This window comes from Rhynchophorus ferrugineus, unplaced genomic scaffold, assembly GCF_030347505.1.
Source record: "Rhynchophorus ferrugineus isolate W39M unplaced genomic scaffold, kcgeb_rfMv2 rfM6, whole genome shotgun sequence".
In the NCBI taxonomy this organism is placed as follows: domain Eukaryota; kingdom Metazoa; phylum Arthropoda; class Insecta; order Coleoptera; family Curculionidae; genus Rhynchophorus; species Rhynchophorus ferrugineus.
The window spans coordinates 2664368-2688795 of record NW_027472585.1 but is presented as its reverse complement, the minus strand read 5'-3'; the positions used below and the strand labels follow the sequence as shown (position 1 = coordinate 2688795).

The window sequence follows — 24428 nt, the reverse complement described above, 5'->3', positions numbered from 1 at the left end:
TCCCTACCGCGAATATGGGTTTAACAATTATAACCCAATACACGTAAAAACAAAAAGAGAACTGTTCCTTCACAACAGAATACTAACAGAAGCCCTAACCTATAAATCCATTATTTTTATTTAATTTAATACGGTTATTTAATATTTAGAATCTCTTACATAATGGAAAACATCATTAAAGAATATAAAGCTTCAGAATTAGAATTAGCCAGGATCAAACAGATTTATGAAAAGTTCAAAGAAATACAATTGCAACAAAAAGCAAACATTATATACGGTGAAAATAATAAAGGAATACATAACGAATATAGTGAGAAATCCACCAAGTCAATAAACGGTGTAAAGGATTTGAAATCAACTTCATCTGTTCATAATGTTAAGGGTTTCGGCGATGATAATGTTAACAAAAAAGTTGAACGCAGAATACATCAGTTTGAAAATTACATCAATATTATAAGGCAGCACAAGGAACCTATTGAGAAGCTATCTTTCTTGAATATGTTAAAATCAGATTAAATTTTTTTAATGCAATAATTATTTGTAATAAATTTACTAATATTTGTATATATAATAGAGCTAATTACCATTTATTTGAAATATAATATTGTAACTTTCATGTATAAAATTATAAATTGAATGCAAGACTAAATCTAATGAAAAGGTATACTCTGAAAGAAGTAATATATAGTAGTTTGACAGTATTATATTTTCAGATACTTTTGCTTTTTTAAATTCTAGATCTCACAAAAGGTCTAAAATGAACCTTTCTTTGCATGGAATATATACTTAGTGTAATCTTTATTTGTCACCATTGTTTAGTTGTACTTGAACCAATATGTAAGCAGGATAAATACATTATGTATGTATTTCCTAGGACATACATATATAAATTATAAATATTGAGATTGAATTTATGTATAAAAAATGGATGTCAGAATGAGGAATATGTAGTAACACTCTTATATCACAATCCAATATTGAAATTTTATATATAAAGATAATGAAAAAAGCATTCTACATATCGTCAAACTCATAACATTAACATTTTGTTGAATCCTCATTGGCTAGATATAGATTTAGACATAGAGCAGCTAAAGTTTGACTCGAACTCATCCAAAGGTTACATGTTTTGAAATATAGAATAAATGAATAATACATTTTAATTAGTTGATAATAAAAATATTTTTAAGTCTATTACAAGACAGCAATTAAGTATTGATTTATTTTTTGTAACAATGAATATTTTAAAACGTGCTTTTATTCTATATGTACATATTATTGTATTAATTTACACATTGAATGTAAAAAATATATTTGCACTTTTATGGCTGTGTACAGACAGTAACAATGACTACAATTAACAAAAGAAAGAATTAACTCAGAATGTTATTGCATATGTTTATTTTTAAGAAAACTGAAATAAAAAAATAGAGACAATTACCTGCAATAAAATTTATTTATATACTTATAAAGGTTATTCACACTTGAGAAAATCTTCAATCTGATGTTTATAGTATAGTCATAAAAATACAATATATAAATACATCAAATACAATATTATCTTATTATGTCTACCCCTTTTGCCCATAAAAAAGAAAAACTATATACATAGTAATTTTATTTTTCTTTAGCATTTATTTTATATTAGTCTTCAATAACAAAAAAAAAACGTATACAACAGCTCAAATCAATTTTTTACTATAACATTTTTATTAATTATGATTAAAATCATTTTATTATTATTATATTTTACTATATAGTATTGGTTACTTTATTATGCCTAGGAACCTTTTATAATTATTTTATTACAGTACCTACTTCATAGGTACGTCCTGAGTATTTAAATCGTAGGTATTGAGAAAAACATCCAATTTGTACTAGTTCGTCTTCAACATTTTTCTATCGCAGTAGGTTCAGTAATCTTTCACACTCAAGTTAAAACAATGGATAACCAGAAGTTACAAGAACAGGAATTAATATCATTGGAGTCGATTTTCGGTAAAGATTGGAATTATGACGTCATTATGAAGAACTACGTAATAAAGATATCGAAGGAAGCCGAGCTGTGGGTGACTCTGACACCCGATTACCCTCTGAACGGTCCACCAAAATATGAATTCTGGGCTCCGTACCTTAATAAAGTGCAACGTAATCGCATATACACGGACTTCATTGATATATACGAGTAAGTAGTATTATAATATTTATTTATAGTAGAAACAGTATTTTAAATTTTTAAATTTGTATGTTATGTGTGAAAATGGTGTGTTGCAAATCCGAATTCATACTTGGAGATGTTTCAGTCTATTCATGGAAGCATGTGGAGTGTAGTGTTTTTGTATTGATTTTCGTTCAGCTTTCGAATGGTCTTCCCTTTGAGCAGTTTTGGAAGTTGAAAGTCTGCGTGTCAATGCGTTGAAAAACAAATGTAGAAACGCAGCTTACAATGTTTTGGTCCTGCGCCATTTATCAATCCATAACCATTAACAGGTTTAATAGACTCCGGCGACTAATCAGTTTGTTTATTTTCCAGAAAATTCAAAGGCGAATCTATAATTTTTCAGTGGATCGAGAGGTTTAAGGAGGTCGTACACGTTCCCAAAGGCAGCGACAACGAGAAAGCTAAAGGGGCCAATAAAGTGGCTAGAAAGTATGACTCGTCGGACAATGTAACTGTAGACATCAAACACAGCAACCCCATTAACGACCGAAAGAGCACCTTCCAGGGCCATGCTTGCAGGATATCATGCATGGATGACGTCGAGTAAGTGTGGTTTCCGCTCCATGTTGATTGACGCTTGGCAAAAGTGGTATATTTTTAACCCGTCATATTTTTTTAGGAAATTTAGAAACTCGCTATTGGCAAATAAGAAAATAGCGCAGGCCAAACATAACGTTTTGGCCTATAGATTTAAAAATCAAGCTAAACTTATAGTTCAGGTAAATATATAAATAATACAGAACGTTCCAACAGGTGCTATAATGCATATTTTTAACAGGATTATGACAACGATGGAGAAAAGCAGGCAGGAAGTCGGTTATTACATCTATTAAAAATACTAAAGGCCGACAATGCAGCAGTTATAGTTACACGATGGTAAGATTAAAAACTTGACTGAAAATAAAACGCAAAACTGACATCAAATGTACTTCACAGGTATGGGGGTATACAAATTGGGAGTGACCGATTCAAACACTACAACGAGGCCGCAAGACTAGCATTATTAGAAGCAAACTTTTCAAATAAGTCATAAGATTGATAACCTCGACATTTATCTCTATTTATCTTTATTTAAATAAATGTTAACATACTTTTAATATAATTTATAGATTTTTTTATTGTGTTCCATACTTTATTCATAACAAATTCCCAATATCAATTATGTAGCTACAAAAAGTAACATATATCAGTGACGGCTGATGCAAAAACATTGCAGTATCTCTGACCTCCCAAAAAAACTTAAGAAGTTTTTAAAAAATAATTATGTAATCATAATAAAATGCATGTTCTATTACTTACCAAAAATCAAATACCACTTAGCAATCACGAATTATTGTTGTAATAAATGATAAAAAAAGTGGAATGGAACTGCGAGCCACGGAAGTAATGTAAACCAGTGGAATAATCTGCCGTCGATAGGCTACCGACTCACGCTAAAGCTGTCGCTATTATTAATCTGGCCCACACGATCGTGCTCTGTGAGTTCCTTCGAACACCCGGCACACCACTATATCCGTATCAATCCAATCAGTTCAAAACAAGGTCGATATTTAATTGGAGATTTCACTGCATTTAGTCCAGCGCCGTATGGCCTGTATATGGTATCCGTTATCAGTCTTGCAATTTTACGAGACTTTCGCAGAGTTAATAACAATATTAATAACTGTAACCACAGAAGTGGTCTTTAATTAAATTAATGTGAAGAATTTTTTAAAAATATTCCTACGAAAGAATATTGGAATCTACAGGAAAAGGTAGACCATTATGAACTATTGTTATTAAGAAATCTGGTGTAAGTACAGGGAAAAGTTACAACAGAAAATTTAATAGAGACTTTTGTTTAGAAAATGAATGGATGGGTTGTAATAAATAAATGCATTGTACTGTTTTTACTGCTTACTTTTTGGTGGCGATTATGCTTGGACCGGAAATGGGAATCTTAAGTGAGCACTTAAGTTTGAAAATAAAAAGACATGAAGACTCTAAAATCCATTTCCATAATTTTACAGAATTGATTTTACCGTATTGGATAAATATAATCAACAGGAACATAATCAAAATCAGTACATAAAAGTATATAGTGAATAACTGGTAGTTATTTTTAAATATGTTCGCAATGATGAGCTAATAGAAAAATGTGAAGCAGAAACACTTAGTAAAACAATTTTAAGCGTAATATATCCTTTAATTCAAATTTAACCCAACAAACTGATCGCACAAAGCTATGGTCGAGCAGTGGTGATGAGCGGCCAACATCGCCTGCATTCAGCGTTAATTAAAAAAGTATCCCTTTGCTAACTATGTACACTGTTACGCGCACCTATTAAATTTGATTATGCCTAAAGCTGCTTCCACAAATAAGCAAGTACGTGTATTTTTTGGCAATCTACAAGATATTCCTGACTTTTTTAATAATTCACCCCAACTCTAGTAGAAATGTTGCACAAACTTATGAATAGAAGAAACCCCAGGCGCTCCAACCTGTTGGAACTTAATATATTTACTATTAATGTTGAATACGAAATAAAAACCACTTTATTGACTGTAAGGATTTAATAGAAGACCAGTTCTCCAGCAACACATTCTGTAGTGCAGCGGCCTCTATTCGCCGTACATTAAATGACTTGATCTTTAATTTTTGGCTAACTTTTTCCCATCACGTGATACCCCACGTAGATATCCCTTTTAACCATATACAGCAAAGAAAAATCGAACCTACTAAAATAAGAGTTCCAAATAATACTGATAACATCATTAGTGAAGCATCAGATATAATAAATCATGAGTCACCAGAAAATAAATACAACACTCCAGGCAACAGTAAATTTGTTAACCGAATTTCTACTTTAGAGGTATGTCATGTTACAATGAATTGTGCAAACGATTGGTTTCATTTTACAGATCATCTAGTAGTTGCATCACCTTTCTTTTCGGAATAGTTTTGTGTTAACACCCATGACAACATCAGTGACCACAAATTTATGCAAATTGAATTTAGGTACATGAAATTAATATCAGAATGAGAAATATGCAGTAACACTCTTCTATCAGAATACAATATCTAGTAAAAATTAAACTATTGACGTCTTTGCAACTTCACACATACGGAAAGTTCATTTAATATTTAAAGATAATGAAAAAAATATTCTACATATCCTGAAACTTATAACATTAATATTTTGTTGACTTTACTGGCTACCTGTGGATTTAGACATAGAGGAGCTAAAGTTTGACTTCAACTCAAATATAGAATTAATAAATAACAAACTACTTTGTTGTATTTGATAGATCTTAATTTAAAAATATTTCCAGCTGTGTTACGTAATTTTTTTGCAACATTGAGTATTTGCATATGTGATTATTCTTATAATAAAGTTATATGCAATAAAATTATTTTAAAAAAAATCCAATAGATATAAATTATATTTGAGAAAATGTTAAATTTTATATTAAATGTATAATCATAAAAATAGAATATTTCAAAAAGGCCCAATATAATGTTTTTTATTACGTCTATCCCATTTGCCCATATAAAAGAAAAAGATGAGATATAGTATTTTATTTCCCCTTATCAATTATTTTATAATATTTAGTCTTCAATAACAATAAAAATATACAAAAGATGAAACATATTATTTATCTATAACATTTTTACTATTCTAATATACTTAAAAACTTATTATTATTATATGTTACTATATAGTATTGGTTACTTTATTATGCCTAGGAACCTTTCATAATTATTTTATTACAGTACCTACTTCATAGGTACGTCCTGAGTATTTAAATCGTAGGTATTGAGAAAAACATCCAATTTGTACTATTTCGTCTTCAACATTTTTCTATCGCAGTAGGTTCAGTAATCTTTCACACTCAAGTTAAAACAATGGATAACCAGAAGTTACAAGAACAGGAATTAATATCATTGGAGTCGATTTTCGGCAAAGATTGGAATTATGACGTCATTATGAAGAACTACGTAATAAAGATATCGAAGGAAGCCGAGCTGTGGGTAACTCTGACACCCGATTACCCTCTGAACGGTCCACCAAAATATGAATTCTGGGCTCCGCACCTTAATAAAGTGCAACGTAATCGCATATACACGGACTTCATTGATATATACGAGTAAGTAGTATAACTATATTTGTTTATAGTACAGACAATATTTAAAATTTTTAAATTTGTATGTTATGTGTGAAAATGGTGTGTTGCAAATCCGAATTCATACTTGGAGATGTTTCAGTCTATTCATGGAAGCATGTGGAGTGTAGTGTTTTTGTATTGATTTTCGTTCAGCTTTCGAATGGTCTTCCCTTTGAGCAGTTTTGGAAGTTGAAAGTCTGCGTGTCAGTGCGTTGAAAAACAAATGTAGAAACGCAGCTTACAATGTTTTGGTCCTGCGCCATTTATCAATCCATAACCATTAACAGGTTTAATAGACTCCGGCGACTAATCAGTTTGTTTATTTTCCAGAAAATTCGAAGGCGAATCTATAATTTTTCAGTGGATCGAGAGGTTCAAGGAGGTCGTACACGTTCCCAACGGCAGCGGCAACGCGAAAAATAAGAAGGCCAATAAAGTGGCTAGAAAGTATGACTCGTCGGACAACGTAAGGGTAGACATAAAACACAGCGACCCCATAAACGATCGAAAAAGCACCTTCCAGGGTCATGCTTGCAGGATATCAAGCATGGATGACGTCGAGTAAGTGTGGTTCCGCTCCATGTTCTTAGACGCTTGGCAAAAGTTGGCATATTTTTAACCCGTTGTATTTTTTAGGAAATTTAAGAAGGCGCTGTTGTCAAATAAAAAAGTAGCGCAGGCCAAACATAACGTTTTGGCATATAGATTTAAAAATCAAAACAAACTAATAGTTCAGGTAAATATATAAATAATATAGAACGTTGTAATAGGTGCTATAACGAATATTCTTGACAGGATTTTGACAACGATGGAGAAAAGCATGCAGGAGGTCGGTTATTACATCTATTAAAAATACTAGAGGCCGACAATGCAGCAGTTATAGTTACACGATGGTAAGATTAAAAACTTGACGGAAAATAAAACGCAAAACTGACATCAAATGTACTTCACAGGTATGGGGGTATACAAATTGGGAGTGATCGATTCAAGCACTACAATGAGGCCGCGAGACTAGCATTATTAGAAGCAAACTTTTCAAATAAGTCATAAGATTAATAACATCGACACTTATCTCTCTCTACTTATCTTTATTTAAATAAATGTTAACATACTTTTAATATAATTTATTGATTTTTTTATTGTTCAATACTTTATTCATAACAAATTCCCAATATCAATTATATAGCTACAAAAAGTAACATATATCAGGGACGGCTGATACAAAAGCACTGCAGTATCTCTGAGCTACCAAAAAAACTTAAGAAGCTTTTAAAAAATAATTATATAATCTCACTAAAATACATGTTCTATTACTTACTTATTTACTTAGAAATAAAAGCTATTTTAATTTACAATTTTTTAAAATTTTTCCGTACAATATTCATAACAAATACCCAATATTCATCATGTAGGTACAAAAAGTAACATGTATAGGACTTGGACCGTTTACCGGTCTACAAGTTTATTATCATTCGAAAAGTTTTTGAGACACTGTACGTCAAAAGGATTAATAAGATAATTGAAAATAGCCAATTTGGGTTTCCTAATAAACATTGAATTATAGAATAAATGAATGATAAAGCTAATCAATAAAAAGCTAAATGCGGAAAAATATACTTGAATATGTCTTAAGCCTTTGACATATAGCGCTATAGATTAAACTTAAATAAGTTGGCCGTCATTGCAGATTTCAGCCATTGAATCTTATTTCGCAGATAGTTTACTATTAAACAAAATCTCGAACACAATTTACGAGGGAGAAAAATGTTGTTCAAAAAAAAAAAAGATTTTGGAGGAAGAACTGGGATTTAAAAAGTGAATTTTACAAGAAAACTTTGTTAATTGTTATTCTTAATATTGTTAATCTTTTCTTAATTAAAAAATATTATTTTATCATACTAAGTTGTTCCCAGTTTGCAATCAAATATCGTTAATGTTTAATTAATTGCTGTTCATTATTGTATTAATACAACTTTATATGACAATATATTGTATTGTGTCTTCACATTATTTATGGTGTTAAATATAATGCTACCTAAATCAGTTCCTTCTCATTTAACAAGAATTAAATATTTTTCATTATTGTACTGCAACATTTTATATGGGAATATATAAAAAATTCTTAATGCAATTTCTATAACTCAATATTTTTTCCTCTTAAATTGGAATATGTTTAATGTAATCAGGGATCCATTGAAAAAGACTCTAAATTGGCTTAGGATAAAAAGATTAGATAATGAGAGCAAAACTAAAAATTATGAAACAAATGAAATTTAGTACCTAAATAAAATCCTATATTTCTCCTAATGAGACTTTAACTTAAATTCTGAATAAGTTTCTTTTTTTTTCATTCTTTTCAAAGGCAGCTTCAACAATTCTTTTTTTTAATTTTCAAAAGTTAAATATTATAAAACTTTCTATCTTTTATTACAATTTATAATTTATTAACCCCACATAACAAAAACCTTTTTAATATAATAAAATTGATATATTACAAAATATATTATTATTAAAATGTAACAATAATAAACATTTACAGAAATATTTCTAAAATTCATCTATTTGATAAAACCTGCATCTGTTAATGCAATTCTTGCAGCATTATTTATGTGTTTAAAACGATCTGGACCTAAATGAATACCTCCATACCTAAAGCAATGTATTTAAAATAAAAGAAATACCAAGTTGGTAAGTATTTACCATCTTGAAACCACTACAGCCACATTTTGCAGCTCTAATATTTGCAAGAGATGTAACAAACGTCCACCTGCATGACTCTCACCATCATCATTAGAATCCTAACATTACTATTATTTAAAAAACAGCTATTTTTAATATAATTAAGTACCTGTAAAGTAGTTTTGTCACACTTCACTCTATAGGCTAATATGTTATGAGTAGCTTGAGCAATTTTTCTGTTTTCAAGTAAAATGTTTAAAAAATCACTACAAAAATATGTTAAAGGTATATTGAAATAAATATTTTTTAAACCTACCTAACATTCTGTGAGCTAGAAATTTCACAAACATGACCCTGAAATGTGCTTTTTCTATCAGTTATAATGGAACCATGTGTTATTTTCAATTTTGTATTACTTTTACATTCTACATTATTACTTGAAACACTCTGAACGTTATCTTCTTCATTAGTATAAGATACATCATCTCTACAGTCTTCAGAAACATAATCATTTAATACAATGTCTTTAAATTTTTCAATCCACTGATATATCACAGGTTCTCCTTTATCCATTCTGAAATAACATAAATAAACATTTCCCTTTTATAATTGTAGACAACATACTCATAAATATTGGCAAATTCACTATCAATTAAATCACGTTGAGATTTGCTCAAATTTGGTGCCCATACTTCATACCTAGGAGGTACACTTGAAGGATATTCTGAAGGTAAAGTAAGCCACAATTCAACATTCTTTGTTATCTGAATACTAAAACTATTTGTTGTTTTATTGTATTTCCATTGATCTCCAAATATTGCTTTAATGACTTCCAATTCTTCTGCTTGCTGGGTGATATTATCCATTTTATAATCATTAACTTGTGTTAAAATACAAGTTAAGATTTAATATCAGCTTCATATCTGTTACGATTTTAACTTTTGTTGCTAATATTTCGAAACTTGTATTACATATACTAATTATACAAGTAACTATGTTTTCTCTTGTATCTACTAATCTGGAACTAACTAAAACAATAATTACAAAAAATATAGAATCCTCCCTATTTTCTCAAAATATTAGAAAAAAAATCACAGAATAAACCACGATGAAAAAGTCAGCACGCACAATACGTCAAATTATTCAATGTTGCCATTTCTACATTATGCAACACGGCAGTTTTAATCATTTAACTTTCATTAAAGTTGTAAAATTTCTAATTTTGTTTTCATTTCTGTTAGGCTAGTTAAGTATTATTAGTATCCACATCAATTAATCAAGATGAATTTAATTAACTTGACAACTAATTGTAACATTTTATATATTAATGAGCTAATTGATAACTGTATATATACGTTTGATATTTATATATTGCTGATATTGAATAGCTAATTCCATATTAATGAATTAAAATATTCGCAAAATAACAAATAAACTTTTCTCAATTTCTTAGTTGGTCTATCAAACATTAACTTCTTTTAATGTTATTGAATTTGTGAAGCACTTTCAGAAATAATTTAAGAACTAATCGGGTATATGAGAAAACAAGTTTAATAATTAATTTATTTTAAATCTTGTCTTTGCTTTGTCCTGTAATCAGCGGAGATTATTGGGATCATAAAACAATGTCTCTTAAAACATATTTTTCCTTGTGGGATATTAAAACCTTCTTACGTTACTTTAAAAAAAAATCGTTTAATTATATCTTTCGGCATTTATTATGAATTGGTAATTAAATATATGTCAGAAAAAAGAGAAAATGAGACAACAATTAAAAATATCACGTATATTTTTCTAACTTAAAATTCAGTAATAAATCATTCTTTAAAGTCCAACTTCCAAAAGACTGTTTCAATGAGTCCCAGTTTAATTTGTAGTCTTTACATGACTCTTTAGCCGTTTTATATGAAAGTTCTTTATTTTCAATATTCTCATATAATTTGATACCATATTCATCCAGTTTTTTTACAAACATGTTGAAAAATTCAAGTTTACAAATTTTTACTCTTGCTTTTTCTGTATGTAGATGTTTTTTTGTAACTCCTTGCTTTTTACCATTTACAGACACTTCTAAACAACTAAATGAATAGTAATTAATGATATATTTTAGTTGATAAGTAACTTTCATACCTTCGTTTACCATTCGAAAACCAATATATACTAGATGGACAAGGTTGCTTCTCATTAGTTTTGCAATATGCAAAGGATACATCAACTTGTTTAATACACATACAATTTTCTCCAAAAGGTAATTTTAAATTTAAATTTACAAGTCTACCATATAGAGCTCGTTTTAAAGCTTCCTTGCAAAACGGAGTATTTTGTACAATAGTAAAAGTAGATAAATAGATAGGATTTTCAATGAATGTCATAAGCAATGCTCCTTGTATTCCCATATGAGACCATTTCGATATTTTATCACTACATGATACTGAAACTGTAGGATCTCCTCTACCTAAAATAATTGTTAAATTTCAACATGATCACAAAATAAATTGCTATATAATTGTAATACAATACCTGGTTTTATCCTGACAACTCCTAAAATATGATACCGTTCCCCTTTTTCTTTTAAATCTTGTTTGATACTATTACTTAAACATTTAGCTCCTGTTCTATAAATGTCTTCATCAATGTCAACTTTACGTTTCTTTGCTGGAACATCATCAGCAATTATTGTCTCAAAACTTACTATATCTCCAAACTCTTCTCCACTTTGTTTAGGAAATATAGCTGCATCTCCACAAGGGACATGTGTAGTGAAAAAATGAAATTTAATATTCGATTTGAGTATGAATTTGGAACTTCCCTTTAAATTAAATATGGAAGAGTCTTTTTTCAGTTCATTGCATAGGTAAAATAAAAATGCCCTCCTACAAATCACCTCTGCGTGGCTATCGTTTAATATGGTACCATTCGGACACAATTTATTTTTACCTACACATTTTGTACCCGTACCTAAAGCAACAACCTGAAACACATTTTGTTGTTCTTTAACGATACATGAAAGTACCGTCCATTCATTTTCTTGGGGCTTTCCTGATTTTGGAAGTGAGTGAAAATGTTTTAAACACAAACTAGCTATAGTTGTATGTATATTGTCTTTATCACAATCTGGAAGCATAATAAATTTATTATGAAGACTTAACCTAAAAAATGTTTTAAAATGAAATGTAAATATTGATACTTCTGACCAATCAAATTGCAATATACCAATAGAATAACAATATACCTTATAATAATTTTAGATTATTTGATATAATAGATTTGATTAAAACAAATAATGAAAAACTGGTGTATATATTAATATTACGAACATTAAAAAATGTTAGGAATAAACAAAAAAATAATAAATAAAAATATAATTATACATCATAATCAAATATAGAACGCTTCTGTTATTGTTAAGTCAAGACGTTCATAATTTTCAAAATTCGTAAAAAGGGCTAATTAAAAATGTTACCTTTAATGCTAACATGGTATTTTATTGATCAAACTTCAACGTCTGATTGATGAAACGTTGAGTTTAGTTAAACAATTTTCCTGGATAAAAATGGATGTTACGTTTACGTATCAAAAGAAACGCAGTGACTTTGGTAGACAGTGCTTATTTTCGGATAGGGGACCTGATCTAATAGATAATTTTCCATCCAATAAAAAACTTGCCCGTGAATTTATAGACAGGTAGCGTAATATTGAATATAAACTGTTCTTCGTCTGTTCTAAATAATTCTAATGGAATCTTTATTATATCAGTGTTATAATTTTTATAAACCTTTATAAATAGAGATCCAGTGGACAGAAGTACACAATGCGCTCCTATTCAAGCAGAACACTATTTAAATACGATGAGAGCAGAATATACAAACAGCTCCATGAACCACATTGAAGGTGGTTGGCCGAAAGATGTTAACACAGCGGATGAGGAACAAACCAAACGCTATCGTCGGAAAATTGAGAAGGATGAGGGTTTCAATCATACTATGATGCAACTTTTTAAGGTAATTTTTATAATTGTGTATACTTAAGCATGAGCAAGTTAATTATGGTTTTTAACACTTACAGAGCATGGAAAATTGTATTTTACAAAACAACGCAATCAATATTTATCAGCAATATTTTTCTGACGTCGAACCGACTCCACTGGTTGAAAGAAGTTCGGCTAGAACGGTAAATGTTTACCAGGATCAAAGTACTCCCACTAGACCAGTAAATTATATATCATGGTCACCAGATAATCAATCAAAGCTAGCTGTGACTCACTGCAATTTGAAATTTCAAAGTGTTGTTCCTAGGGAGACAACATTTTCCTATATTTGGGAAGTTGGTATGCAAATTGCTACGAGATAGTTATCTAGTTTTTTATAGCATATTATTGATAGTATTTTTTAGAGAACCCAAATAGACCTCTCTTAACTTTGAAACCGGAACATTCAATAGTATGCCTAGAATATAATCAGAAGGACCCCCATTCTTTGGTCAGCGGACAGATTAATGGACAAGTAGCGGTGTGGGATACGAGAAAAGGATATGAGCCCGTTGAACTCAGTTTGATAGAAAATAGTTTCAGAGATCCGGTCCATGAGGTATTGTGGATTAATTCTAAAAGTGGGGCGGAATTTTTTAGCGCCTCTACAGACGGTCAAGTAAAATGGTAATTGATTTTGCGAATGGTAGAATAAATCGTGCATATTTATTTACAAAACGTTTGCTACTTTCTTGGCATTACGTTTATTTTGATGATAGGTGGGATATAAGAAAGCTTTCCGAGCCTACTGAAACGCTGATATTGGACTACGCGAAGGACGAGGAACAAAATATGGCTAATGCTTTGGGAGCCTCATGTCTGGAGTATGAGCCAACTATACCGACTCGATTCATGGTTGGAACAGAACAAGGAATCGTTGTCTCGTGCAACAGAAAGGTTTCTGGTCTACCGTTTCTGACAATTTAACGTTGTTTCTGCGATTTATCATACACGTCACGGCCTTATCTATATATGGTTGAATGAATAGATGTTAGCGTAGTTGTCTAAAAATATAAAATGTATAAGCGCCACGGCGCATGTTTGTGTCAAAGCCACAACAGAGAATGAATTAAGATTGCGGGATCGTTATCCTGTCCGAGGATCTATTTATCCACTAACATCTACTTATGCAACCATATATACATGAGATCATCACATGTATCACCACTAGCATTCACCCAATTATTTACATGTCCAACACATGATAATTAATTCCATTAATGATAAATGGTTTGTTTATACTATTCTTCAGGGTAAAACCGCAATGGAAAAAATGTCAGCTAGGTTTACAGCTCACATGGGTCCCGTGCTATCGCTGCAAAGAAACCCGGCCTTCGTTAAGAACTTCCTAACTATCGGCGATTGGTCGGCTAAGATATGGTCGGAGGATTGTCGAGAAAGTTGTATTATATGGACGGGCTTTCATAAAGCTATGCTGACCAGTGGCGCTTGGAGCCCAACGAGGTACCATCAATTATTCAATTAACACTGTTTTAAAATTGTCCTGATTTCAGATTATCTGTTTTTTTTACAACGAGAACGGACGGAATTCTGGACGTGTGGGATATATTGCAAGAACAAAAACGAGCCTGCCTCAGCGTTAAAGTTTGCGATGAAAAATTAAAATGTATCAGGACGCACGACAATGGTAAATTGGTAGCAGTGGGAAATCAAAAAGGCACCACGTATTTGGTCGAATTTAGCGATAATTTATCTGTTTCTAATAAAAATGATAAGTTACTTCTGACTGCGGTAAGTAAGATAATAATATACCAGAATTGGTTTGAATAAAATATACAGGTTTTTCGTTAGATGATTGAAATTTACAGTATGACATAAAGACACAAGATTCATTTTGTGCTATGCTATGTTTATTTACTATCAATAATTGATAAATATAATAAAATCGTTAGAAAAATGTCGAGAATTTATAGTTGTAAAGTTAATTACATTCCTTTATGGCAATTGAAAGGTTTAAACATCGTTTTATATTAAAACTCCTGAAAAACTACAGAAACTTGTCCAAAAGTAATACTGTGTTCAACTGTCCAAAAAATACCCCTTCTAATTTCATCTAACCCATTTTTCTAAAAGCCATAAAACGGAAAAAGAAATCCTTCTAATAAAACAGCCAATACACGTCACAGATAGTATTTAATGTACTGCCAAATGCATTTTGTAAAAGGAGAATCCTGGCATGCGCAAAATGATTTGAATTTGCAACGTTGTCAGTTATCTTTCAAAATTATACGCATATTTGGAGAACATAAATTGAATACATTGTCTTGGTTTCATAAGTTAACCTAGTATTTATCTTAAGACTCAAGTTAATATATGTTTGGTATTCGAAAATTCGATTTGTTTTGGTACTGATGGACCATATTGTCAGGTAATTTCAAAATTCTTTAAAATTTTATTAATGATAATTAATGGTTATAAGCCGGTAAAAGTAAACCACAGGTCAAAGTTGATGCGGCAACATTGCAACGTCCTGACGTCATAAACAATGATGATATGCATTGGCTGTTTGTATTGGATATACTCTAATTTATAACATTAAAATTAGGAGTTAACGATGAAGGGACGAACAAACCAAAGAACGTTTTAATTTACCAGCTCTTGTAAAGTAAAAGCCAATAACTAAAGCTTCTTTGTCAGTAGTGTTTGATGCAGTCATATAAATTGCTCAATTTATATAAACTGTCTTTAAAATAGTTTCAAGACTCCAAGCCCTCCGTTTTGCAATTGAGTACCATAATTAAATATTGATCAATTTATAGATGTTCGAAAGAGAAAGTCGTAGAGAGAAAATTCTAGAAGCACGTAACCGAGAATTGCGCCTGAAGCAAAAAACGAAGCAGCCTCAACAAGCGGAAGTGTTAGACGAAGAGCAGATAATGGAGAATATAGCTCAGGTATCTGAACACGTTTTTGCCGATAACCTGGTGCAACAAGCCGAGATAGAATTTTATGAGACCTTTGAAAAAGGTAATTTAGAAATATTATTATGCAGATTACTCTGTTATTTTAATTTTTTGCTACATCATTGTCGTTGAATGAATAAACTTTAGAGAAACAAGCAAGCCAACCAGTGGAGACAGATGAAGCGACTGAAAAAGCTGCGGATGTTGCTACACAACAGGATGAAGCAACCACTACGGAGTCTCCTCCTCCGACTACCACTGTGCCAGATACACCAAAGAAGTAAAGGGGATATTAATGATATTGTTATTTATTGATATGTTATATAAATATTAATATAAACATTTACCACTAATATTAAATAATAATTTGACTTTGATTGCTTTTGGTATAATTATAAAAGTCATAAATATCTAAAAGTTGACATTAGTTAAAAGAAAATTATTGATTTACTTAAATCATACTAAGATTGTATAAGATCTTAATTATTTGATCAAAATACACAACAAATCAATTGAAAAGTTCCAGCCTACCATAGTAAAACACATTTTTTCCGTCAAAATTAGTTTTTTTTATTCAATATAATTTTCTTCAAGGGTGAAACACTGATTATAGCGACCCTGCAACTTTTCGATGCCATTTTTGTAGTACGATTTCTCCTTTGCTTCAAAATAGGCCTCAGTTTCGGCGATCACCTCTTCATTCGACGAACATTTCTTCTCAGCGGGCATTCTTTTGAGATCTGAGGACCGGAAATAGTCATTGGGAGCCAGATCTGGAGAATACGGCGGATGACGAAGAAATTCGAATCCCAATTCACGGATTCTTGCCATCGATTTCACTGACTTGTGACACGGTGCATTGTCTTGATTAAGCAGCACTTTCTTTTCCTTCAAATGCGACCGTTTTTCGGCAATTTAGTTAGTGTTAGGGCTAACTAAAAAACATATGGATTTAATTCTAGTAGCGCCATCTATGTGCCAGGGCGGGGACTTTTCAACTGACCTGTAATGAAATTACTAATTTTGACGAGAAACGTACCTCATATGATTATTTCACAGCACAAGTTATTGTTTTGTCATTCAAATAAATGTGTTTCTGGATCTTAAATAATTTAAAAGAAAACAAACTCATATTCAAACGAACAAACACATTTTATTGATCTATAAATAACTGTTTTAATACATCTGTGGTATAATTTAATAATCTAGTCATTATTTTCTTTGCTTTTATTTGAACTATTATAACGTTGTACTATATGGAAAGCGTTGAAAATCCATTTTCTTTCGATATTCGCTCCTATTCCCACCAGTTCTTGCTTGAACACCGACGGGAAACGATTCATGAGAGATTCGATATCTGCGGGTCGGAGGTTCGGCTCGATTTTGCTCACGTACGACCAAATGTAATCCAAACTGGCGCCGAACGGATGGACATTGAGAAATGTCGAAATTACTCCGATCAGTTTCGCGTCGGAATCGGAAACGGACGTTCCTCCCGGCCTACTATTACTTGAGACTTCCGTAACGCTATCGCTATCGGACTGTTCGACGTCGTCGTCATCCAGAGTAATTACTTCTGATATTTTAGCCGCCCTGTCTACTTTCAATTTCGTTTCGAGCTCCTTAACTTTCTGCTCTTCCTCCAGCTGTTTTCTCTTGGCCTCCATCAGTTGCTGTTGCATACCTTGTAACGTCTGCTGGAGCATCTTGAACTGTTTCTCTTTGTCGTCCAGATCTTTCTTATAATCCATTTTTATCACTTCGACCTAGAAAAGGCATTGCGTTACACGCAGCGCATCTCTGCGATGTAAAACAAGACCTACTTCGTTCTTGTACGCCTCGACCTGGCACTTTAAACTGTCGTTCTCGTCCTTCAGGTTGTTTCTCTCTTCGGTGGATGCGTCCCGGGGTTTCTTTTTGATTGGCTCGTCGTCGTCGGACACGTCCATTTCGTCATCGTCCCTTGGCTTCTCTTGGATATCTTCCAATTGGAAGTTTTTTATCTCCTAAAAAATGTAAATTTTGACGTCCGTAATCCGATGTTATTTATATTGTTGTTAATCGATAAAATATTTTTAAGATGATTGAAACTGATAATATACAGTACAAGGATATAAAAAGAAACTCGCGTTTATATACATTATCACCACGGCGTACTGTGTTTTATTTTAAACTAGGTACTTAGAATATGAATTATTTGACTGGCGAGAAGAAAGAAAACTTTAAATTAGTTTTTTGCTTTCAGCATAATGTGTTCTACTAGAAAACTGGCATAGGTTTAGTGTGTATAACCACCTGTACAAAAATGTTCAGCCTATACAGCATTATAATTCAGGTTAATTATACAACTATTCGACAGGAACGTTTTAGACCATCTTCTCTAATTTGTTTTTTTAAACCATTTTTCTTTTAAATTTTAAATTATTTCATTATGTGTCACGCATACCAGGACTAATTCCAGAATAATGTACAACAAACTGTTGTTAAAACTTATTAAACCCTCTTTAGAAATGCCAGATTTTCTGTTTGGATTTGGAAATCATCACGCGACAATCGACCAAGTGCATAGAATAACAGCGGTTTTTTAAAAGGCATTTGAAGAAAAGAAATACTGCCCTGCAATATTCCTGGATGTCTCACAAGCTTTTATCCGTGTACGGAATTTGGGATTAATCTACAAAATGCGCAAATTTCTACCGCGGAATTAGTGTCGACAGTTGGAATCATATATTTTCAAAAGATAATTTAGTCTCGCATGAAGGGGCATTCTCAACACTTAAACCTATTAGACTGCAGTTCCACAGGGCAGTGTCTTGGGACCACTAACAATAAAAGAAACAGTACTTAGAATATCTAAATACATATACATAGATATATATACATAGATCTGCCTAAGACTGCAGAAAAAGTTCAGGTAGCTGTCGACAAGATCTAGACTACTTAGAACATTTAAATACGAATACGACACAGTTATCATGACTATATATATATATATATATATATATATATATATATATATATATAATATATATAAAAATATAAAGTTCAGGTAGCAGTCAACAAGATCTGCAAATGGTCATGTTAATGGGGTGTAAATATGGAGCTGCACTAAAACATCAAACCAGCTAGTAATCCAACGCATCTAAAACAAAGATCTACGATTAATTACCAATAATTATCGCTGCATAATCAATGAAGAGCTGTACGATAACCTCGAAATCAAATGGATAAACGAAGTGATCCAAGATTTCGCCTTGGAACAGTACAGTGGTCATACATTAAATTGTAAATTAAGACTGTACTAAGCATATCTAATGTATGATGTAATTAGCCTTAAAAAAATAGTGTGAAGTGTTTGATATACGCGCCAATAAACCAATACAAGTTTTAATTAAACTACTGTCCCTTATCATATTCTTGAGTTCTACTAGTTCTAGTTAGTATCCTCTTTCACGTCATTTTTATAGGCATGTACTGTAAATTATGGCACAACAAAAACACTTTTTATTCAGTCAGCTATCAAGTATAAAACAAAAACATTCCTCCGATCATCTTGTTATCATTCTGTGCGTGTCCGACTATTCCGAACCCCATTCAACTTACCTGCGTGGATCTTACCTTCAATTAAATAACTATTATCTAAATTCGTCTATTGAATATTAGTTTTACTTTTTTTCTATAGTATATAATAAACTGATCTAATACATGCAAAAATTCCTTGGACTGTTTTCTCGAACTTAAAAAAAAATCTGCTTGTCTATTAACAATGCTGTGTGGAAATTGTCGAGTTAATTAATGCAACACATGTTTGTCTAGACTGTCTTAAAATAATATCTGTCAGTGATGTGGACCACACAATAATGTTAATGATGTTGGTTAGTCCAAGGGCTACATACCAACGATTGCTTTTTCCAAGCCTCGATGTTCTTTCTCTGGGCTTTAGTGAAATGGTCCCAAACCTTCTTGTGATGCGCCGCCGTGAATAATCGCTCAATGTGACTGACTAACAGGCACATCCAAATTGAATATTGATATTATTTTACAGGATTTATATTCAAAATAAAAAATACATTAAATTCGGCCTTTTCTGTTAATTAAATTATTTAATGGTTGTCTTTACTTAATAATATAATACAATGATCATTTTACTTGCTTTGTTTCCAAAAAGATGTTTTAAAAAATTTCCTACTATTAGAACATATCAGTGGCGGCTCCTGATAAAAATTCTAAGATGTTCTGCTATTTTTGCAACCAAAAACTTACCTCTTTTTTACAAATCAAGTCCGTCCTACGTTCCTTTCTGTTTGCGAATTTGATAATCAGTTTGTCATTAAAATTGTCTATTTCGGAGATAAACCGCTTTTCAATAGATAGCATGGAAAGAGCTGTTAAAACTATAATCGGCCTGAGAAATTTTGGGAAACGTTTTGATGCGCTTTAGTGTTGAGAAATATCTTTCGACTTCTGATGTCATGGGATTTGCTACTACAATTTGTAATAATTGTCTAATTTCCTTGCAGTGTCTCCTAGATTATTTGCTATTAAAAATTTTAAAGGAGGTACTGTATAATTTAATTTTCTGCAATCATTTTTCGAATAAATAACAGTTAAATGACAGTTCAGCTCGTAATCGTTCTTTATCAAGTGTGGTATTCACCGCAATACTCTCCAAGAAGAAAAGTGATGCAACTACTAGCTCTTTAAAATGAAGAACCTCTAAAGCAGAAATTCCGAGACCAAATTGACTGTGCCCTGACGGTAGTGTTTATCTTCTGGTGGCTCATGACTTATTATATCTGATGCTTCACTAATTATGTTATCAATATTATTTCGAACTTGAATAATACTGCGTTCAAAATTATCCATAGCGCGTTTCATTCCAGTAGGTTCGATTTTTTTTGCTGCAGTTGGTTAAAAAGGATATGTACGTGGGGCATCACAATATGGAAAAAAGTTAGCCAAAAATTGAAGATCGGATCATTTAATGTACGGCGAATAGAGGCTGCTGCACTAGAGACTGTGTTGCTGAAGAATTGGTCTTCTATTTCATCCATACCCTCAATTAGATGGTTTCTATTTTCATGTACGGCAATAATAGTCCGTATACTAAAGTTCCAACGGGTTGGAGGGCCGTGGGGATCCTTTTGTTCACAATTTTGTTCAACACTTCTAGTTATTGAAGTGAATTATTAAAAAAGCCAAGAGCTTCTTTGTGGAAGCTGCTTTCGACCTAATCAAGTTTAATTGGAGCGCATAACAGTGTACATGGTGAGCAAAGGGATACTTTTTTTAATTAATGCTTGAATGCTTGCTGTTGGCTACTCATCACCGCTGATAACCTTTTCTTTTAAATTCCAACTATTCTTCATAAGAATATTTAAAAAGTCTCTTCATATTAATTAAATTAAAGGCCACTTCCACAGACACTGTTATTAATATTGTTATTATTAATTGGCCGAAAGCCGGGTAAAATTCCAATATAGATAAAGGATGTCACATACGGGCGCTGGACTAAATGCAGCGAAATCTGCACTTAAATATCGGCCTTGTTTTAACGTGTAAGGATGGAGTACCGCGCGAATGTTTGAAAAAGCTCCCAGAGCACAATCGTGTGGCCTAGGTAAATAATAGCAATAGCGTAAGTCGGTAGCCTACCGACGGTAGATTATTCCACTGGTCCACGTTACTGCCATGGCTCACACTTCCATTGCAGTTTTTTATCATTCATTACAAAAATTCGCGAATACTAAGTGGGATTTGCTTTTTGGTACGTAATAGAATATATTTTAGTATTGTAGTGAGATTACATAATTATTTTTCTTCTTTAAGGAGCGTCTTTAATTTTTTTTTGGAAGTTGTGGAGCACTGCAGCGTTTATGCATCAGCCGCCACTGGAACATATACCAATACAAGATCAACCCACGCATTAATGTATATTTAATTGATTTAATAACGTATCCACTATTTAAATTGTTAGTAGTAACAAAAACAAGTATTGAACCATTTTCTAATTATCCCTACCCCACAAAAATTGTTAGTTTTTACTACCTCCTAAAATAAATTAGTAATACAAGAATTGAAAAACATTTTCCAAGACTATAGAAATATAGAAACACTTAACAAATATTTGTTTGGTTGAGTTGTCATCAATTGTTCTTTGGCGAATTAATGTATTTTTTATTTCAAGAAACATTACCTTATGTATGTAATACAAAATTAAACATACAAAAATTCCATTGGATTTGGTTCATAAATTGACAATAAGTATGTCTCAATGGCCTTAACTCACCTTTACGTGTGTAATGCTGCCATCCATGAACTATGAAGATGAACTATTGATTCTGAGACCTTGTATAGCATGACCGTTTACATTAAAAACAGAGAATAATTTAAACATTTATTTCGCCTAATTACCACCTGACTGAAAAAAGTAATCTAACCAAAACCCACTGTATTTGTACTATAAAATAAAGAATAATTAGATTTTCTTTGCCATTCAAAGACATACTTATTTTCATGTTATAGTCAGATCTGATTAATTCTTTGACCCACTTTATTTTTAGGAATATTATTTATCACTGCTTTATGTACTTACATTGCAGGAGGATGCCTTGCATTCGCCCCTTTAACAGATCTTTAGCCTTCTTCAGTTCTTCTTCATAGTGAGATTTTTCATTCAACAATCTCCTAACATGAGAATTTGTTGACTGTATCATTGAATAAAAGTTGTTGGCATTCTTCTTATTACAATCACCTCTTTCCAACCAAGTTATAACAATCTAAAGTAATAGATATAAAATTGCTTTAAAAGGAACATATGGAATATGTTTGAACAATATGAAAAAATGTAAATAAAGTAAAATCTCATATAAAAAGTTTATAATAGATATAAAATACCTGCACTGCTTTTGTAAATGTATCATCTTGTTTGATTTTTTCAGCCACATTACTTGCTTCATGATCAGTATAGTGTATTACAGGTGGTGGGGATGACCTTTTCAAACGTTCTTCTTCCATTCTTTCTCTATGTCTTTGCTCCCTTTGTAGCTGTCTTTGTCTGCATTCCCATTCATACTGGTCATCTCTGGCCTAAATAAACTTTAAATCACTGAGAATAATATTGAGATTTAGATATTACCTGAGCATAATCTACATGTAACCGGCCTGTATGACCTGCATCTATATTAGAGCCGATTCTGACACGGTAGCCTGATAAAAATATAGCTGCATCAACAGATGATTCAAAAACAAATCTAATATGGCAAAAATTTTTTTTGCTTAATCTTAATGTTGATATTTCTCCACACCTGTTTAATAGATATTTAAACGCTATATTAAACTTAATATGTAATAATTTTTTTCTAATTACCTCTCAAATATTTCATGGATAATTTCTTCAGATATTTTTTCAGGTAATCCTCCAACAAAAACTGTTCTACAGCCTGGAGGTCTTTCACGTGTTGTTGGAGCTGGTGCATGAGGATTTGGTGGAAAAAGTGTACAAGATTTGCAATGTATAATTTCTTTCACAGGGTTCATTATAATAGGGGGGTCTCCAGAAGTTAACATTGGGGGAACAATATTCATTCCCATAAAGGGATTCATAAACATGTTCATCATAACACTATCTACACTACCTGTAGGTCAAATTATAGTAAATTAATTTTAATACAAAATATATCTATTTGACAATTTGTTAAAAGTTACCCTATATGACACATTAACAAATAATGATGTCACTATATAAACATACAGAAAATTAAAAAATTATACTGATATAAAATTAAACTTAATATCTAAGACTTACCCATCATATACATATTTGCATCTCCACTATTTACAGGTAACACTTCTTGAGATCCAGACATATTTGAATCAGAATCATTAAGAGAACGCTCTGTTTCCCTTCGATCCCTTTCACGCTGTGCTCTAAACCTCCTTTCCTCACTTTGATCTCTGGATTTGGGATCTGACCCATTCATGTTTCGGTCACTATTACGAAATGAACCTGATCCAAAAGCATGTGAACCTAATGTAGAACAAAGAAATGAATTCCTTTTTGAATCTAAAAACAATTACTGTTTTTCTGAAACTAACTCTTAAGGCTTACCCAAAACTCCCACTGTGTTCATTTGCATTATAGGTAACACCTAATTAAATAGTTGTTTTTAACATTTATTTAAAATACATCTGTAATACAAAATTTAACATTTTGTACCTAAAACAATACAGCTGATTTTGACATAATTAACAATACAACTTTATTCTGAATATAGCTCTTAATTTAGCTATTAATTAATGTAGCTGTTAATATAGCTTTTTGTATATATTTATGAAATACTTTCATATCGTTTTCTTAGTTAAATACGTAATATAAAATCGTTATTAAAAAATAACAGTTAATATGCCGGATAGCAAAAAAGAAGAATTT

At 31.6% G+C, this 24428-nt stretch overlaps 6 protein-coding genes across 9 annotated transcripts; 3 read left to right on the top strand and 3 right to left on the bottom strand.

Moving 5' to 3' along the window:
- The first annotated feature begins 90 nt into the window (after positions 1–90).
- Positions 91–3337, top strand: LOC143198779 (protein IMPACT). Of its 2 annotated transcripts, XM_076408251.1 has the most exons (6): positions 91–1851; positions 1909–2185; positions 2534–2764; positions 2841–2940; positions 3000–3097; positions 3158–3337. In XM_076408251.1, exons 2-6 carry the CDS (start codon positions 1944–1946, stop codon positions 3252–3254), a joined length of 768 nt encoding a protein of 255 aa, XP_076264366.1. In that variant the 5' UTR covers positions 91–1851; positions 1909–1943; the 3' UTR covers positions 3255–3337. The 2 variants fall into 2 exon arrangements, with proteins under 2 accessions (XP_076264366.1, XP_076264365.1); XM_076408250.1 differs by having other exon boundaries at positions 1806–2185.
- Positions 3338–5958: 2621 nt separating this feature from the next.
- LOC143198780 (protein IMPACT-like) lies at positions 5959–7462 on the top strand. Its single transcript, XM_076408254.1, has 6 exons — positions 5959–6015; positions 6073–6349; positions 6698–6928; positions 7004–7103; positions 7163–7260; positions 7321–7462. Exons 2-6 carry the CDS (start codon positions 6108–6110, stop codon positions 7415–7417), a joined length of 768 nt encoding a protein of 255 aa, XP_076264369.1. The 5' UTR covers positions 5959–6015; positions 6073–6107; the 3' UTR covers positions 7418–7462.
- A 1371-nt stretch (positions 7463–8833) lies between these two features.
- LOC143198778 (protein IMPACT) lies at positions 8834–10177 on the bottom strand. Its single transcript, XM_076408249.1, has 5 exons — positions 9671–10177; positions 9363–9620; positions 9216–9312; positions 9068–9165; positions 8834–9016 (listed from the first exon to the last, which is right to left on the bottom strand). The coding sequence occupies exons 1-5, from the start codon at positions 9910–9912 to the stop codon at positions 8926–8928; spliced, it is 786 nt and encodes a 261-aa protein (XP_076264364.1). The 5' UTR covers positions 9913–10177; the 3' UTR covers positions 8834–8925.
- A 640-nt stretch (positions 10178–10817) lies between these two features.
- Positions 10818–12228, bottom strand: Adat1 (Adenosine deaminase, tRNA-specific 1). The gene is made up of 3 exons (XM_076408248.1): positions 11567–12228; positions 11177–11501; positions 10818–11124 (listed from the first exon to the last, which is right to left on the bottom strand). The coding sequence occupies exons 1-3, from the start codon at positions 12168–12170 to the stop codon at positions 10827–10829; spliced, it is 1227 nt and encodes a 408-aa protein (XP_076264363.1). The 5' UTR covers positions 12171–12228; the 3' UTR covers positions 10818–10826.
- A 280-nt stretch (positions 12229–12508) lies between these two features.
- Positions 12509–16350, top strand: Dnai2 (dynein, axonemal, intermediate chain 2). Its single transcript, XM_076408247.1, has 9 exons — positions 12509–12730; positions 12834–13047; positions 13112–13373; positions 13439–13700; positions 13793–13970; positions 14326–14537; positions 14588–14825; positions 15854–16061; positions 16145–16350. The coding sequence occupies exons 1-9, from the start codon at positions 12600–12602 to the stop codon at positions 16279–16281; spliced, it is 1842 nt and encodes a 613-aa protein (XP_076264362.1). The 5' UTR covers positions 12509–12599; the 3' UTR covers positions 16282–16350.
- A 778-nt stretch (positions 16351–17128) lies between these two features.
- Positions 17129–24355, bottom strand: LOC143198765 (ecto-NOX disulfide-thiol exchanger 1). Of its 3 annotated transcripts, none has more exons than XM_076408235.1 (9): positions 24108–24355; positions 23805–24026; positions 23367–23634; positions 23136–23304; positions 22895–23086; positions 22593–22776; positions 19894–20000; positions 17821–18003; positions 17129–17763 (listed from the first exon to the last, which is right to left on the bottom strand). In XM_076408235.1, exons 1-9 carry the CDS (start codon positions 24133–24135, stop codon positions 17203–17205), a joined length of 1914 nt encoding a protein of 637 aa, XP_076264350.1. In that variant the 5' UTR covers positions 24136–24355; the 3' UTR covers positions 17129–17202. The 3 variants fall into 3 exon arrangements, with proteins under 3 accessions (XP_076264350.1, XP_076264351.1, XP_076264352.1); XM_076408236.1 differs by having other exon boundaries at positions 23805–24062; positions 24121–24227; XM_076408237.1 differs by having other exon boundaries at positions 24095–24210.
- Positions 24356–24428: the final 73 nt, after the last annotated feature.